Source organism: Puntigrus tetrazona, chromosome 11 (genome assembly GCF_018831695.1).
Source record: "Puntigrus tetrazona isolate hp1 chromosome 11, ASM1883169v1, whole genome shotgun sequence".
Lineage (NCBI taxonomy): Eukaryota > Metazoa > Chordata > Actinopteri > Cypriniformes > Cyprinidae > Puntigrus > Puntigrus tetrazona.
In genome coordinates, this window is record NC_056709.1 from 7,700,994 (window position 1) to 7,719,856 (window position 18,863).

Below are 18,863 nucleotides of genomic sequence, written 5' to 3' on the forward strand. Positions count from 1 at the left end.
GATGGCTTGAGGAAGAGTACATTTTTACCTCATTTTCATTTTTGGGTAACTTTTTCTCATTAAACATGAAATTAGCATTATAAAAAAACACTTACTAAGCTTTTAAGTTCGTGCAATTCAACTTCTTTCAGGAATATACAAACCCTTTAACTTGACCCTGTGTTACACCAATGCTATTTCATCCACATAAAGCAATTTAAGGACAAATTAAACTTCACAGTAACTGTGGTTTCTGTATTTTATGAAATTTATTTCTGTCTAAAGTAATTAAAAAATGTTCTTTTAAAAATCTTTCTTTTAAAAAAATGGCTCTTGGTTTTATATTTTGTGCTGTGGCATACAATAAAGACACTGAGATTTTTTAAACATTGCTTTAGAACCAATATTTTTTTTTTTCTTTTCTTTTTTTTTTTCAGGTAAACAGACTACAACAGATGCAAAATACAAAAATTAAAAACCCACATACAGAAATTACACGGACAAGGTCTTGCAAACAAACCCAGATGAAAAACAAACAGAAACACCAACACTTCATTATCAGTCCTATCTCTGTACAAAACTAGATTATAATTTCTACGCAAATCATATCATAGCAGTGCCATACTGCCCTCTTGTGTCATTTTGTTAGCCTAGCAATGGACAAACAGTTACTGGTTTTTCTTGGAGCATTTAAAAAAATTGCCATTAAATGTATAAAATGTTTCCATTCAAAGCATTAGTGCAAAATTAACGAGATTCCTACATGAACGCATCTCAGCACATATGTCCAGGTCACATTTCACCCTAGAAGACAAAAACATACATATTTATTGAAATCAAAAATTTTATTTTGCACGAAGAAAATTAAGCCTATTTGAGAACACCTTAAATTTTCTTTTTTTTTTTTTTTGTATTTATTCGGTAACTTGCAAAATACACACTTTTCAAATACCAGTATAAACATGGGATTGTATCTTTTATTTCTTTTATTTCTTTTTGTTGTTTGTTTCTCGCTAAACGCAAAAAGCGAACGGTTTTACAAACATGGGTTGAAAAAAAATGTTGAAAAAACATATAAGAAACGTTCTATTTCTTACTTTGGGTTTTGAGAGGGCATGTTAGTACAGGTTTGGTGAGGTTTTGTAGGATTCACCAACATTAACCTATAGTTTTTACCAGATTAAATGTATTTTTATTCCGACACGGATTCTAAGCACCTTGTATAAGAGCAACTAGTGATTTAATTCTTCTCCACTGTACTTCGCCCATGAGATGTGAGCAAATACAAGTTAATGCATGCGGGCCCCACATCTGTATGGTGTTATAGCCTTTTTTTTTCCTTTTTTTTTTTTGCACATGTCCTACTTTTGGTGACAGCAAAGATGTGATTTTTGTGTGCACTCCAGGGGAAAAAAAAGTGAGTGGTTGCTGTGGCAACAGATGACATGCATCCAAATAAACAAAAACAATATGAGACAACTGACCCTTGATAGTAGCAGATTTCTTTCTCGGGAACTAATACAGAGATGCTTTGGAAGATTAGAGGAGGCTAAAGAAATGCAAACGCTGATGGATGGGCAACTAAATAAATAAATAAACGGGATGAGAATCATACCTGGTTGCCATGGAGACGTACCTTCTCCTCACTTCAATAACTGCTGAGCAGAGAGGATTCCAGGGTCTGCAGCGAAAGACTGGGGGAATAAAGAAGAAGAATTTTTTAATTTTTTTTCTCCCTGGAACGGAAATAAAGAGAAATACACAGTCACAGCATTTCATGTATGCATAAAAATCCTTTGAAATGACATGTTAGATACGTTGCTTATGCTGGAATACAGATGCCTTGCAGTCATGTGACTCTGGAGACTGAATATCAAGCAGCCTGCATTGCTATTCACATTCATTTCCATCAAAACAGCAAGGGTGGATGTTTTAAGCTTTTATAGCATAAGCACAAATGAAGGTCAGCATTAAAGTAATGCATCGTTAAATTTGCAATAACATTAAATAAAAATCAAGTTGAGGCACGTTTATGCTAAAAGTCAGCTAAAATCAATACTTTGTGGGCATTTAAACCTTTCAAAAGCCCTTCTTTTCTATGCTCTCGAACCACATATTAATTTACGAAAACATAATTTCAAGGGGAAAAAATAAAACAATAAGATCATTTCTGCGCCATAATGCCAACTGAACAAACAAAACAAAGCAAACAAAGCTGAGGGTAGAGGGTCTGGAGACATTAGATCAGGTTTGATTACAGCATTTCTCATTTCTTTCTTACTGAGAATCATAATTCGAAATGAAATGGGAAAGTAAAATATCAAACATTTACATGATTTCTCACCAAAATCATTACCGCACTTATCATATAAATGTAAATGATGAAATACGGCAGGGTTATGCAATATAAGGCCTGTTTACTGTTAGCATTACTATGCTTTGCTATCATTATATTTGCATTAATAATCTATATAAAATCCCATTTTAGGACAGCAGCCAGCAAATATGAACACTTTGCGGGTTTCAGACCTTCTGTTGTGCGCTCTCCATTATTTAAAGCGCATATTCTTTTAATTAAACTTAATTTCAAGCGAAACAAACAACACAAAGTTGTTCTACACTTAAACTGGGACATCTTGCATATCGTAAGGGCCTCTTTTTGTTTCTGAGCCATGCTGTTCAACCTATCCGCAAACGAGGGGGAGGGTAATTGCTTTGGAGACCCTAGGTTTGATCGACAGACGCGAAAGCCAATCACAAATCAAACATTCGTTCAAACGGGCCAATAGCGTCGCTCTCTGGGCAAATCCAGCCGAGCGGGCGGAGTTTAAACGCAAATGCCCGCCCACCATCCAATCGTTAGGTTGCGCGAAGGCTGCAGTTTCAGTTTGTTTTATTCACCATTTTGAGTAGCTGAAGGTAAAATTTAAACTAAATACTTTCGTAGAGCAGGAGTATTTCCCGCATTGTTTAATTTTTACCACAAGGAGAGGGCGTTGGTTTTGCGACGTCACCTTTAGCCCTCTTGTGTTTTAAAATACCACATTTCGTCTGCATTTTCCCTGCTTTTCTTTTGCTCTTTCACAATTTTAACCTCTACAGTATTCCTGCAAAATGGCAAGACCAGTGAGGTACGTGGGTTTCCATTCGTCCTGCTGATGGCTGCTGCATGCACACTGAGTCCTGGGCTTCACGCATGTGCCAGGCATCCTTAGGTTCTTGTTTAGAGCTCGATTTTGTAACATTTTTGCTCGTTCGTGCATGCATTTCGCTCGTTGTCTCTTTCCCAGCGGCGGAGGACTGTCTCTTTTACATATTTACGGCCAGATCTCGCACGTTTCTAACGTGCATCAACCGGGATTCTGCAATCTGATGTTCCTTGTGCATCACCTACCTACATTTCACAATATATTTGTTGTGCGAGAAGCACTCGGAGGCTTCATGTTTCCTTGTGAGCCAGTGAGAATATGGCTTCCCATTCATCCTCGCCAAAGCTTCAGGAGGGGTAATAAAATCCCACTGAAGGTGCTCATTGGCCCACTCAAGTGATTTTGTAACCTGTTATGCGCAAATAACTCAGTGATGCACAAACAATAGATTGCGAAAGCCCCTTTGGTGTATTTGGGGAGGAAGCGCGTTTTGAGGATTTTTTTTCGATAGCGGTAAATTAACACGACGCGGGTGACGTCCGAGGGGGGCGGGGTGGTTGAGAGCGACCACACCTCCCGTTTGGAATTATGAGGAAAACGTGCACAAAATTTGATATTCACGCCCCGCGTTTTGATTTCAAATGGCTGCGGCGGATTAGTATACACACGGCCGTGCGTTCTTTGTGTCCGCGAAAGATTAAAAAGGTGAAAAATATCGCACGCGTTCATCATGTGTCGACTGTAAAATGGTCCTGCGCTGCCCCCTTAAACATCCACCACAGTGCCCATAGACGAAAAATACAGTTTTACAATAAAACGTGTATAAACAGTGCTATTAAAAAAATAAAGACGGACATTTTAGTGTCCTACAGTACTTACTATTGTTATAAACATGAGGCATTTCCGCCGAAATTGGTTTTGCGAGCTTAATTATTATTTTTGGTTTGCAAAAATGTATTTTGTGTAATATGATGTGCTCTGAAAAATGGAAATAGTGCTATTTAGTATGTTCCTTGCCATTTCTTTGTTGTTATAAATTTTACTAGCGATTCCTGAGGGGAAAGTATTATTTTTATGCATTTTTTCCCCCCTGCCAGTTTTCTTTATATTCCACATTTAATTCAATGCGTTACTTGCCAGGTCTTTTTAATTTAGCCTATTTGTAAAAATTTCTGAGTGGAAAGTATTTCTGCAAAATTGTTTCGTTTAGTTTTTAATTCAATGTGTTACTCGCGAATTGCTAGTAAATTTTACAAGTATTTACAAAGGAACGGCACACAAATGGTTTCAAATTATAATTGTATTGTAAATTATAATCCAAAAAAGTCTTGTGATCCATCTAATTGCTTAAAAGTAACTTGTGGCTCTTCAAGCATCTCAAGGCCTGACTCAGGCCTGAGTGGTTAAATGGGACAAGACTGCAGTATTAATGAAACCCTCATTGAAATGCTAATTAAGGAACTGTTTAACGATCATTAATTCAAGTAAACATAATGAAGCGAGGCGTGTTAAATGAGCTTCGGTATCCTAAAGAAATGCTGACCGCCTTCCGATGGTCTGCGAGCCCTTAAAACGTGAATTAATGCCACATGCGTCGCAAATGCGTGCCTGGAAACTCTCGTTACAGTATGTTGTCTTCCTTGCAGGAATAGAAAGGTGGTGAATTACTCCCAGTTCAACGAATCTGACGATGCAGGTAATAAACCATCTCTGAAATCCACCGTTGAAGCTTTCGGAAAAGTAGTAACCGCACTCTTTGGCATATTGTGCCAAGTAAGTCAATTCAAAACTGTTTTAGGTAACCGGTTTGTTCAATCTGCTCTTGTTTTCTGCTTCCAGATGAGGACTATGGGAGAGAAAAGGAAACAACTAAGAAGATACGTGCTCCACCTCGTGAAATCAAGCACAAGAAGTCTAAGAATTCGCAGGAAGACAGGCAAGAATCGGTCTATTTTTAGCGCTTCAGCAAATCGTATCAGAATAATGCATTCGAAAATATTTTAAATGAACCAAACGGTGCGAACGAGTGAATTTCGTGACTGGTTTAGCATGTGCTCGGATCTCTGGGGAACGTGAACCTTTTTGAGATCCATTTTCTCCTTATGACCCACATATGCAGCAGTTAATTATAACTAGGAAATAAATACCACACGCTAGGACATTTTCCTTTAAAGATCAAACTGCTAACGTACCTTTTCCGCTGTCTTGCAGCGAGGATTCAGATGACAAACTCTCCAAATCCAAAAATGATTCTGCAGGTGAGTTGCGTGCGTGTGTTTTTTTTTTTTTTTTCTGCTGTAGATGAATTTATAATGTATTTTTAAAAAAAGGTGATTAATCTCTGATCTTGTGATTTTTACAGATGATTTAGTGCGATGAAGACAACGACTTTGGTGAGAAAGAGGAAGAGCGAGGATGGAGGAAGCGACTATGATGATAAAAAGGCCAAAAAGGGAAAGAAAGGAAAGGTGGAGAAGCCGGGCAAAAAGTCACTGAAGAGGAAGCGAGGTGGAGGTGAGTCGCGGATCGACAAAAACGCATTAAGCGTGAAGCGCCAGGCGTTGAACTATCAGAATAAAGTCCTAGTCCTATCTTGGCCAGGAGCTGCCCATTAAGTCCGAGTAAGATCACGTGATCAATATATTAAACAATCGGTGACCGAAGATAGGAGGAGCGCGCGACCTGAAGATGGATGCAAGCGAAATGATGCATGAATGAAAATATGGGTGCATCTGTTGTGCGTGACGCTCGTGATTTCCTCTGCAGATGACAGCGACGATGACGATAAAGAGGTGAGCAGGAAACCGAGGCAGGTGAGGCAGGCTGCGTCGAAGGCGTGTCCAAACAGAGAGAAATCCTTCTGGGAGACGGAGGCAGTGAGGATGAGGAAAAGGCGAGGAAGAGCAGGCATACCTGGACCGTAAGTGTGCTGCGTTTTTAACTGCGGTGTTAAATCGTCTGTCATCTTTTTTGGTTAAGCAGCAGCAGCATTATCGCCAACACTGCTCGTAATTGGTAATGATTTTGGATGATAACTAGTGAATCAGGCGCCCTTATGTTGCGATTTTCTCTTGCAGAAGAGTCAGGCAGCGATGAAGACTTCATGGTTGATGATGATGATGACAGCGACTATGGGCACTCCAAAAGAAAGGCAAAAAGTAGTGCCGAGAGGAGGAAGGAGAGTGGAGAAGAAGGACAAGAAATCCCTAAACCCCGACTAAAGGCCACAGGTAATCACCAGCGCTCTTGAGATTTTAGGATGTGGGTGAGTCTTTGTGTTTCATACGGGCTTGAAATGATCTGTAAATGATGGTTTTGATCATTTGAGTCAACTATTTATTTTTTTTTTTTCTCATTTAAGTCATATATTGCTTAAAACAGTTGTTGGCCTGGGGCTATTGAATCTGAACATGCGGTAAAGGAGCTTCAGCAGAAGTATTCTGGTCTTTGAAATGTACTGCAGTGCTATAGCCACGAGGTACAGGTCAATGGGATGATTTTTAAAAATAACACTAAAGTATGCCACAAAAATGGTAATATCATTAAATGTTTGAAAAGGTGTGTGTGGAAGAAGTAATGGTAAAGCTGCATTTTCAGCATCAGTGTTAAGTGTCTTCATATTTGCTGCTTTTTAGTTAAGAAAAATTTTTTTTAACAATTGCTGCATCTTACTTTTAGTTTGAGGTTAGTTTTCACAATTCGTTGATGAATAAAGTTCAAAAGAACTGCATTTATTTGAAACGGGTATCTTCTCATCCTTCCTGAATGAAAGGTTTAAATAAATCGTAATGACCCCAGCCTTTCGTCCCTCAGTGAACCCCAGCCCTATGAAAGGCAAAGGAAGGGTCGCCCTGCTAAAGCGGTGGAGAAATCCTCGCCCAAAGACGACGAGGAACCCGAGAGCCCCCTTGAAGACGAGGAGGAAGAAGAGGTGGAGAAGGAGTCTCCTCCTTCCAAAAAGACGAAGGACGAAGCCCCTGAAGATGAGGAAGAAGATGAGGAAGAGGACGGCTCAGAAGAGGAGGCTCCATCCGGGAAGACTAGCCATGTTACTAACGTTGTCCCTTTCTTCTATTTCCCTTTACACTCTTTCCTCTTTTTTTTTTTTTTTTTTTTTTTTTTTTTGCTTTTTTGGGTTTGTTTGCTTTTGAATTTTTTTCAGTGTCTGTTGTGGCCTGGCTCAACGGTTTGAACTTTCTTTTTTTTTGTTTGTTTTCTTAAACTATAATTTCCATATCGCGAAGGACATTTTCCCAGAACTTGTGAGCGTATATCTATATATTATTGAGTAAAATGTGTCTGAGTCTGTTTATTTATGGGTATATAATCTTGAGGGAAGCCCATCGTTCCAACCAAGTAGCGTCGCTGCTCGCCCAGGGTACACATGACCGAATTCTCCAAAAAAAATGCTTTTGCTCGTTCATTTCCGTAACACGTATAAAGCGTAGCGTTCACTCTTGCATTGTTCCGACCGATGGTCATCGTTCATGAAACCGAACCGCTTTTGTAAAACGTTCGCGAAACCGACTGAGGGCCTCGCTCGAAAACAAAAGCGTAAACGCAATTGTTCGCGAGCCGTTGCAGCCGATTAGTAGGTCGTGCTTGCGTTTAACAAACGAGGCCTAAAAAAAGTTCGTTTGTTCGCGAAACTTTTCGTAAAACACATTTACCTATGAATGGTTTCGCGACGTTCTACGACGGGGTTCCTTGAATGAGATCCGACGCGTTTGTTGTGTAGTGACTATCTAGAGAGCCATTCGTTAGAAAGTTTCGTAATAGTTGACAGCGTTTGTTTTGATACTAGCGGTCAGGGTCGTGCTTATCTGAAGATTCGTTTTTGTATTTATTCAACATGCGCTTGCGGCCCTTTACATGTTGATCATCAGCTGAAGATGGAGAAACTAAATGCTATCTAATGCTCATGTTTTTGAGAATTTCTTTCGTCGTGGTACACACTTTATCCAGGGTTTGCTGTTCAGTTCGTAGTTTTACCTTTTAAATAAACCGTCTCGATATGCGTAGTTTAAACCATAATGCTGTTACTGTTTGAATAGAATATTCTGGGTCGAAAATGCCACGTTCTGTATATGAAACCTGCAGAATTTCCACGAAAATCATAAAGATTTGTACCTCAATTTGTTGTGCACTTATAATGGAACGGTTTGCTCCCTTGTAAGTGTGTTTTGTTTTGTTTTTTTTCTTTTTTAAAGCAAACTGAGATATGATTTTGAGATGTTTTCTGCAGATGTCATCCATTGAGCTAAGATCATTTTTGAACCTGGAATATTTCTAGTCATTATCATTTCGCTCTAAAGTCTGTAATGTGCATTTGTTTGTATATTTTCCTTTTTTTTTTTTTTTTTTTTTTTTTCATCCACCAGATCATCTCGATAAAAGGCTGCAGTACGAATGCTTTTCATCTCTTTTCTCTAAAGAGGCGCATGCGAGCAGTGTTCTGAGATCGGGCCTTAAAACGGTTAATTGTACGAGAAATGTGAATCTGGAGTCTCGCTCACTGTTTCTGCCTTATAAAGCCTGTTGTTGTTGTTGGGTTTTTTTGGTTTTGTTTTTTTTTTCATATTGTACCGAAAAGCTAAATGTTCAGAAACCGGGCCTCGTGCCTGTTTTTGTCCGGAGATTGTATTGCTGTTGTTGAGGATCTCTTCAGCCGAGCAAATGACGTTTAAAAGAGTCAAATGTTGTTTTTCTTCAGCCCTGGATCAGATCGTTTGATGTCGTGACAGAGAGGCGTATTTGCACTGTGAGGATGGAGAAGAATCGTACTATTCATACCTTATGTGTGTTTGCTCATTAAATATATATTTCTGTTGCTGCTTGTTTTTAATTTCAGACACATATGATGTATATCCCATGATGCATTTCAAGGGGCTTTTCTGTCTACAGCGCATACATGGCATTCTGACTAGGTTCGATCCTTTCTGCCAGGCATCTCTGAATATTTTCCACTTGTGCTATGAATTGGTTTTTAACCTAGCTGTCCAAAAATGTATGAATGTTTTTGTTTTGGGTTTTCTTTTTTTTTGTGCTTGATTTTAATTTTAATTTTTTTTTTCTTCCTCCAGATTTTTTTTGTATCGTTTGTTTTTTTAAGAAAAGAAATAAAATGTATCTTCATTTTAATGAGTAACTCTCGTACTGGTGTCTTCATGTGATTTTTAGTAGTGTTTAAGTTAGTCTTTCTATATTTGTTTCAAAGCACACTTTAAAGTTGGCAGGAGTTGCGATACTAAATTCCAACATAAGATGGCAGTGTTGTCAAATTTAAACTTTTTTTTTTTTTTTTTTTTTTGCATTAAGTAGATTTTCTAGTATCCTTGCTTTTTTTGTATACATATGATAGACTTTTTCAACCTATTAGTGTATCAAGAGCATGAGAAGTGGCTTTGAGGATGACAAAGTGCTAACTATGAAAGAAATTAGTATAAATTTACCACACACCTGTTATAAAGGTTTGCAATGTGTGGGAGCCTGTTGTCAAATAAAAGAGAACACTTAATAACATGTAATTAATCCAAATTCAGGTAACATCAGTCGAGTGCTTGAAATAACGTCCTTGTGTTATCTAGACATGGTTTCATATGAGAAAATGCGGAAAAAAATCATTGTTATTTTAGCTTATACAATGATTGTAAGCATCGCGTTATAAACGTATTTCATTCGTATGCAAATACCCAAGACGGCTCAAATAAATCAAATATTGCCGCAATCTCATGCTAACTCTGTGGCTACAAGGGATTACAGCTCCGACCGGAGATGAATAATGAAATCACATTAGATCGTTTTACTAACTTTTACACCTACCCCAACCCTAAACCTTCAATAACGGGAAAAAAAATAGTAATTATTGATGTACAATGTGACAAAAAGCGTCATATGTATCTATTGCAGTTGAAGGGTGACATTTAAAAAACACGAGGCTGAAGGTGTAAAACCGAGTGTGAAAAATGTCACGTTAGTCTGCTTAAAAATGAGAAACAAATAAGACTTTTAGTTATGCTTTCTGGTTTCTTTTTTTGTTGTTGTTGTTTTTAAAATATTTGTAAGAGGCTAAAAAGTAAAAAGTTTTTTAGAAAGTTTAAAATAACAAAGCGTTACTACTACTAGCATTACTCCGTTACTACTTCCGGTGCTACACGACTTCCGGTAGTTCAAGTAATCGCAAGTAAATTAATAATGTCATTAGAGTGTATAAATCTAAATCTGAAACAATTGCTGACAAACCGAAAACAAAATGACTAATGTCTCAAATTCTTTTATTTTTAATAACAAGGTGTTGAAACCCGACATATGCCGTGATATTTTGGATATCTCGAAAGGAAATAAAACTGAATCATTTACGTTCCACCAGTGGGCACGTACACCTGAAAACATGCAGGTTTTTACTTTTTTTGTACTTTTTTTTTCTCAATCGCTTTGGCTCAATTTAAAAAAATAAATAAATACATTTTGAGGCACATGTAAGTAAGTACAGTAAGTACAATTGTCTGCAGTTTGCACAACGGCTGTTTGCATATGGCTTGTTGATCAAAACTGATGAGTTGACTTAAACTGTCAAACTCTTCACAACTTCTCAATCATTTTTCATCACGTAAGCCCTCACATTCAAAACAGTCCATTTTAATGGGGAACGTCAGTATGTATATTCCATAAATATCTGGCATTGTTTATAATGTCTGCTAAATTGGGAAATGACCTCTAATTGCAATGCAATTTCAATCAACCATGTTTGGGAGCATATGTGTATATAGATCACTAACATTTGTAATACATTTGTACAAAAATAAATGTACTGTATAAATACAATATGCACAAATACATGTTGATATACTTTTTTATGTGCAATTGACTCTTTTCAACAAATATCAGATTTAGTTTTTCGTGAAAGCTTCATTTCCACGGTTGAAAACCATTTGTCATAGTGAAAACAACTAAACATTTTGACCAGTGTGGCTCACACAGTGACTACTTTATATTTGTGTGGCCTTGGCCAAATTATTAACAAGATAACTAGATTTTGAAGCATGAATGAAATGTTTTTGGTAAGTAACTTTTGCAGACATGCAATAAAGTTCTGAAGTTGTGACGTTTGCATTCACAGTTTAGAGAATGATAAGACTGTTTCAGAAAAATCTGCCAATGTGTGATTGAGAAAAAGAGACTATACATTTATACATCAGAAATTAATTTGTCACTGCAAGATAAACAGCTGAATGATGATGAAAAGAAGAAATACTGACTGGTCACTGCACCTAGAAAATAAATATACTAACAATATTACACATAATATTTTTTAATGAAATCTGTTTGAATAAATCATGTCAAATTATAGATATAGATACACAGATAGATATAGATAGATAGATAGATAGATAGATAGATAGATAGATAGATAGATAGATAGATAGATAGACAGATAGAAGACAGAGAGATAGATAGATAGATAGATAGATATATAGATAGATAGATAGATAGATAGATAGATAGATAGATGGATGGATAGATAGATAGATAGATAGATAGATAGATAGATAGATAGATAGATAGATAGATAGATAGATAGATAGATAGATAGATAGATAGATAGATAGATAGATAGATAGATAGATAGATAGATAGATAGATATGATAGATAGATAGATAGATAGATGATAGATAGATAGATAGATAGATAGATAGATAGATAGATAGATAGATAGATAGATAGATAGATAGATAGATAGATAGATAGATAGATAGATAGATAGATAGATAGATAGATAGATAGATGGATGGATGGATGATAGATAGATAGATAGATAGATAGATAGATAGATAGATACACAGACAGACAGATAGATAGATATATAGTTTATCCCCTCACAAACACACAGAGTAAGAATGTTCACATCCCATTTACTGTAAATAATCCATTAAAGGAAATGACTCTATAAAAGCAGACACACCTGTTGTGCTGGGCTTTAAGTGGCTTTAGCTCATGACCTGCTGCAAACCCAGGAAGAATGTTGAAGATTGAGTAGAGTCTCTGTGATGTGGCTTTCAGACGTGTGTGTTCTCACAGCTCATCCCGCCCACTTCCTGCTGCGCGGCAGGAACAGCTCCTCAAACTTCTACTGATGTCACTGCACTTTCTACACAGTAAAGCCACATGAGACCACATCACTCCAGCTGACACTTACAGATGGAAACGTAAGTATCTCAAATGTTGCTTTCTGTCTTTTTTTTTGTAACACAATATTTGATGATGTATGGCTGATGCTGCACCTGTGGCTGTAAAACCCTAACTTCATCAAATAGATCACTGCCTTTATATTATTGTTTATTAATGCATTGGTTTTAAATGTCATGTATAACCGGGTGAATATTGATTATTAGATCGGCAAAAATAATCATTTTAATAATTTGGTTCAAATAATCTTATTTAAATGTTAAAATGCTCGTTAAATTTTTCCTAAAACAGGTGTATTCATACATACAGATGTCAATTTAAGAAACAAAAAATTTACCAGGACCCGACGTTGCCCGTCAGAGGAAGCATCAGGTAAGATGTGATGTGCTTCGGTGCTTTTTCCTGTCTAAAACCTTTTTATGGCTCAGTTATGTTCAACTCAGGTTATACTTTGTACTCTTAGCTGAGGCCGGAGTCCGGTGTATGTGTTTGACAGCAAAATAAATGAGTGTCACTCCTAAGAGTTAAATTTAAATGTGTTTGTGCATGTTGCTATGAAGACGTTTCTCTTTCCTTCCCAATATTCTGTCAACGCGGTGTGACATGAGGAAGTTAGCGGTTGCTGTCAACCAATGAGTGATATTTTAAACTTAAGTGACTTCAAAGTATTTCTGTACGTAATGTAGTCATAAGTTGATGCATTTTAAAGATAGACAATAACAAATTAGTTTTAAAAATGTCAGTGCTTTTAAAAGAAGTGTTTAATGTTTACAAAGGTTGAATTTATTTGATTAAATATCATTTAAAAATTGTGTGTATATATATATATATATATATATATATATATATATATATATATATATATATATATATATTAACAAAACTGAATAACCCAAAATTCAGACAAGAACAAACAGATTTAGTTCAACAAAATGCAAATAATACACTATTAGTTTCTTTCCCACAGCAACATCTCATATATATATATATATATATATATATATATATATATATATGTATGAATAGGTAATTACTATAATAAGATCTCTGTGCTTAATTGTCAAGCAGTCACAGCATAAAAACACAAAACAAAACATGCCTATTTCCTTATACTTAACAGCTTTCGTGAGATTCACTTATTAAGTGAAAGAGGAGATTTTTCGGTTTGCTAAACACAGATGTGCGTCATTCAGTGTTTTTGTAATTCACGTCAGCGCGGTCTGAGCAGGCAACTCAAATTTCTCCAGACTATGGCAAAATACGAGTCTATTACACTGGAAAGATCTGACAAGAAAAACCAGTGGCCTTCCAGAAGTCACAAGCAAAGCTAATCTGAAACCGGCAAATAAACTGCCTACACTGCAGAAACCATTGCTGCATATGCCATTTTGTTTATTGTTGCCTAGCGTTTTACATTATACATAATTAAGTCGCCGTTCAATCTTAAAGCTAATTGATGTTGTGATCTATACATATTGTCTTCTCACAGCTAAAGTCGAACAGTGCTATTATTTTATAGTTCTGAACAAACACACAATGTTGACTGAAGGGGTGTAATATTCTGTCACACATCCTGGTATCAACGGTCGTGATCACAAGGCTGAAACTGGTTGGCACACAAGCTACTCGAGTAAAGAAGCTCTAGTAAAATTTTGAAGAAAAACGGCACAAATAAAAAAAAGGACCTTATGATTCATAATGCGATATTTAGGGTCTTCTGAATCCGTTTGGTATCTTCGAGTGACCAAGAGAATGCACCAGACACCATAAAGTAATGCTTGTAGAAATATTCCAATATAGCTAAACAGCTTAATTCATCATTGCAGAGTTTGAAGAGTGGATAATCTGGACATGCATGGCAGGATCTCGCAGTTGTTCTTGATTAATGCATTGACATGTGGTCTGGAGGTATGTTTGGCTGCTGGGACCATCTACATCCCACCAATGCTGCTGGAGGCAGGGGTGGAGGAACGATTCATGACCATGGTACTGGGTAAGTCACTTCACAAGAGGACATTCTTTAGAGATCAGTGGTGTGGCCTAGCTATTAAAGATCTGGACTGACAACCAAACCATTTGAAGGTGCTGGTATGAAATTGCGGGCACGTGTAGAAATAGCCTAGCACCAAAACAGAGAATGCTTCTGCGTTCATAGCCCACTGTGTCACAAATATGTAAAATACGAGATGTCAAACACAGATTAAAAAGTTTCTTAAAGCACAAGTGTGTCTGACATGAGGCGAGAAAGGTGTGTTGCGGCGCTATTCAGCGCTCTTTGGACGCTGACGTAAAAACAAACACAATTGATTCACAAATTTTAATGGATCGTTCAAATATCCTTCTGACAAATCTTTTACTGAGTTAACTAAAAATTAATCAAATCCACCAGACTGGTTACTAAAACATATGACACATTTTTATCAAGAAACTGGTCCATTACGTGAAGATTGCGTAACCTACATCAAGTTCACGTATTTATGGTTATATTTGACCAAAAAAAAAAAAACGTCAATGCATTGACACTTGCATCTCTGGGCTTCAAAAGTTCTTAATGGCAGCCCTTAAAACAAACAAACAAAAAACCCAGCATATGCTGGTTTTGAATCTGAGATGCTAGCTGGTCCTTTTCTGGTAACCTAACCAGTATATGCTGTTTTATTCAAAACGCACAGATATATTGATCTCCTTGTGATCTCCACATTTGATGCTTTATGTCTTCACTGGGTTTTGTTTTTATGTTTCCAGCTGTGGGACCCGTGCTGGGGCTGATCGTCGTCCCTCTAATTGGTTCGGCGAGTGACAGCTTGAGAAATAAATATGGTCGCAGACGTCCCTTCATATGGGTGCTGTGCACGGGCGTCCTGCTCGGCCTCTTGATCATCCCACAGACATCCACCCTTGTCACCCTGCTCACAAAACAACAACGCCATTGGCTGGAGGTCCCGCTGCTGGTGCTCGCCATTTGTTTGATGGAATTTTGCGGTCAGGCCTGCTTCACACCTTTGGAGGCCTTGGTTTCTGACCTCTTTCCTGGAGAAGAGGAGAGTCGCAAGGCTTTCTCCGTCTACTCCCTCATGCTCAGTCTGGGTGGATGCATTGGCTACCTTCTGCCAGCTGTTGACTGGACCGCTTCGGATACCGTGGTCTACTTGGGTGGACAAGAGGCCTTCATCTACGTTGTTCTGACCATCATTTTTCTCGCCTGTTTGATGGGTACGGCCTTCATCTCTGAGGAGCAGACGGGACGAGAACGTCTGGTAGAACCTGAGGTTTTCAGAAGGCATGAAAACCTGAAGTCTTGCTGCTGCCCTTGTGTGACATTCCCCAGATTTCTGCTTTTGCGAAGGACATTCTCGAGTCTCCTTTCTGTGGTTCCCCGACTCTACTCGCTGTGTAGTCGCATGCCAAAAGTCATTGCAAGGCTGTTTGTCGCTGAGTTGTGCAGCTGGATGGCACTTATGTCCTTTATGCTCTTCTACACAGACTTTGTTGGAGAGGGATTGTATAACGGGGTTCCCAGTGATGAGCCAGGCTCCACGGGGAGGATACGCTACGATGAAGGTGTTTTATCTGTAATATATACATTAAACAGTATATCTCAAAAGTGCTTCAAACAGAATAAATATACATGAGAAGCAACACTGCACTTGGCATAATTTGTTTTAAGAGTATCTTTAATAAGAGCATATGTATGTACTTTTTTTCTTCACTTTTCTTCACTTTATATTTTAACAGCAGGGGGGCGGATGTAAACAAAATATGTTTATATTTAAGATGAGACTACACTCACGTTTTTTTAGTTGGTGTTAGCATGTCGCTAAGCTAATAGCTAGTGCTGTCAAATGGTTAATCAAAAAGATTTTGTTTAAATAACAAATATGGGTGTATATATATATATATATATTATATATATATATATATATATATATAAATACCCACACACATGCATGTATATATTTAAGAAAAATATGTAAGTTTATATATTACATATATACATCAATTCTATAAATATAAATATATACATGTAACATTTTTCAAAACATATGCAGTATGCATGTGTCTTTACATCAGAAATATGCACAGTACACCCACATTTATTATGTGAACAAAAACATTTATTTTGGATGTGATTAATCTCGATTAATCATTTGAAGGCACTACTAATATAGTAAATATATTCACACATTTTTATTAGTATCAATATTAGCCTTAATGTTATTATAATATTACTTTTAAAAATATAGGTTTATAATAGAATGTATTTATTACTATTTATTACACAGACAAACACAAATAAGCTGTTTTCAAAATTAATAATAATAATAATAATACAAAAAATCAATAGTAATGTTTTATATATGGAATCTAAATGTTTCTGTGCTATTTTTATGTTACTCCAGGTGTGCGAATGGCCAGCCTGGGTCTTTTCCTCCAGTGTGTGACCTCTGTGATCTTCTCAGTGCTTATGGAGCGTCTGGTGTTGTGTATTGGAGTCAGAAAGCTGTACTTGAGCAGTGTGATTCTGCTGGTTGTGAGTACAGCAACTATGACCGTATCTCACAACATCATATTAGTCACCATCATGGCCGCTGCTACAGGATACACCTTCTGCACCCTGCAGATCCTGCCGTACACGCTCACATGCCTCTACCACTCAAATACACAGGTGACGACTCCGAATGAACGCCGCCTTGCGTTTGTACATCTTCCGTGTTCGTGTTTTTATCCTAATCGGCTGCGCTTCTCCATTTCCAGGTGTTTTTCTCCACCGAGAAGCGCAAAATTCCTCTCAGGGAGGAAGATGTAATGTTAATCAGATCAGGGATGCCTTCCTTGACTAAGCAGAAAAGAACTAACGGGTGCATCAGTGGGTATCCAGGTACGACGAATCCCTTCCAGAACAATCTAAAAAACTCGCAATCGCTTGATCTGCACGTGTCTGTCACCTTGGAGCCGCAACCTTCAGCCGTCAGAGGCATGGGCACAGACATCGCCATTTTAGACAGCGCCTACTTGCTGTCTCAGGTGGTCCCGTCGCTCCTTATGGGCTCCATCGTTCAGCTCTTCCAGAGTGTGACTGCGTACATGGCCTGTGCGTCTCTGTTGAGTCTGGTGGCTATGTATTTCTCCAGAAAGATCGTGTTTGAGAAGGCGGATATTGATTCGAGATGACCACCAACACAGCAACGGACTTTGGAACTATAAAGGGCAGCTGGTCCTGTTTGGCATTTATTTCATAAAAAGAGATGGCAATGTGCAATTGAACGCGTACTATTTATTAGGGGAAAGAACGCTCTGTGATATTCTGCAAACAATATGTGGTCAACGCATTTACATAAAGGTCTATTTGAGCTTTAAACTACATTCGACAGAACTACTGTTACGTAACCTGTGGCTTACGGTGTTATATTTGCACTATTGCACAACTGTATACCTTTTAGAGGAGAGCAATTACACAAGTAACAAAGAAGTATTAGATGACTTGGGTATATTGAAGTGCAGAAAAGTAAACGTGCTGACTGTTTGAAGTGAAGATGAGTAAGAGTTTTGACACAGCCCTGTACAACCCGTTAAAGGAAGCTTTGTTTGTTGATGTTTACATATTATCTAAAGAAAGAAAAAACAGAAGACTTACCGGTCATTCAAATTATTGCCCTATTGATCTATTTCATACTTAAATCTATGTATATCGTTTAATTTGTAAGAATCCTTTTATCGTAGGCACTTTATCGTTTTGGTTCTTTCACTTTTATAAACATAATCGAAAAGATGAAAGCTAGGTGCAATTACATTAATTAAAATAAAATCTAATAAACTTATAATGCATTTCATTGTTAATGGATGGCTATGTTAGGGCTATCGTAATACAGTTTTCACTATACACAACTCTTATTAAGCCATAAGCCTTATGATGGGTGGCATCAGGCAGTTCTTTTTCAAATACTGCCATCTAGTGTCTCTGAAGCAGCTGCTTTCATTTTTGTAGTCAACACAGACATATTTAGCAACATTTCCGCCATCATTCATTCAGTTTTCATGTTTTTCTATCGTCCTTTTCTTTCAATTATAGTTTTTTTTAAACAAATGTATTAATCATAATAAACACATACACTTTATGAATCAAACCTGATTTTGTATTTTTTTTTAATCTTGCAATATGAATAAATATTGAAATACATAAATTAACAAGAAAAAAATGACAAACAGGTAGCAGTAAATAGCAGTATTTAGTAATAATTCAGCAGTAACAATATTTGTTTTTACATTTTAAAAGGTGTAACTTCAAAACATTTCATCGAAATATTCTTGAAATAACTATTTTACAAATATATATTTGCATTGTTTTATATTAGAATTATGTATGCATTTAAAACAGTTGTATTGTTATGGTTCTGAAATGAGTTAGAATGGGGTAAATATTTTGCTTGTAAATGCTGCATGCAAAACACTCAAGAAATGCATCAAGACCTGTTTTTTTTTTTGTTTTGGTTTTTTTTTTTTTTCGTTGGATGTTTTTCCTACACTCATAAATAATTCATGACTCCCTT

General features: G+C 37.1%; 1 protein-coding gene, 2 long non-coding RNA genes and 1 pseudogene across 3 annotated transcripts; 2 read left to right on the top strand and 2 right to left on the bottom strand.

Annotated features, from left to right (window-relative positions):
• Nucleotides 1–431: 431 nt before the first annotated feature.
• Nucleotides 432–2,768, bottom strand: LOC122354606. The gene is made up of 3 exons (XR_006252131.1): nucleotides 2,509–2,768; nucleotides 1,595–1,673; nucleotides 432–783 (listed from the first exon to the last, which is right to left on the bottom strand). It is a non-coding gene; the product is annotated as an uncharacterized LOC122354606 (long non-coding RNA).
• Nucleotides 2,769–2,805: 37 nt separating this feature from the next.
• LOC122354370 lies at nucleotides 2,806–8,587 on the top strand (annotated as a pseudogene).
• A 2,016-nt stretch (nucleotides 8,588–10,603) lies between these two features.
• On the bottom strand, nucleotides 10,604–12,710 carry LOC122354607. The gene is made up of 3 exons (XR_006252132.1): nucleotides 12,653–12,710; nucleotides 12,092–12,277; nucleotides 10,604–11,398 (listed from the first exon to the last, which is right to left on the bottom strand). It is a non-coding gene; the product is annotated as an uncharacterized LOC122354607 (long non-coding RNA).
• On the top strand, nucleotides 12,245–17,584 carry LOC122354605 (solute carrier family 45 member 3). The gene is made up of 6 exons (XM_043252862.1): nucleotides 12,245–12,335; nucleotides 12,607–12,687; nucleotides 14,142–14,308; nucleotides 15,061–15,876; nucleotides 16,716–16,981; nucleotides 17,071–17,584. The coding sequence occupies exons 3-6, from the start codon at nucleotides 14,167–14,169 to the stop codon at nucleotides 17,485–17,487; spliced, it is 1,641 nt and encodes a 546-aa protein (XP_043108797.1). The 5' UTR covers nucleotides 12,245–12,335; nucleotides 12,607–12,687; nucleotides 14,142–14,166; the 3' UTR covers nucleotides 17,488–17,584.
• The last annotated feature ends 1,279 nt before the right edge of the window (nucleotides 17,585–18,863 follow it).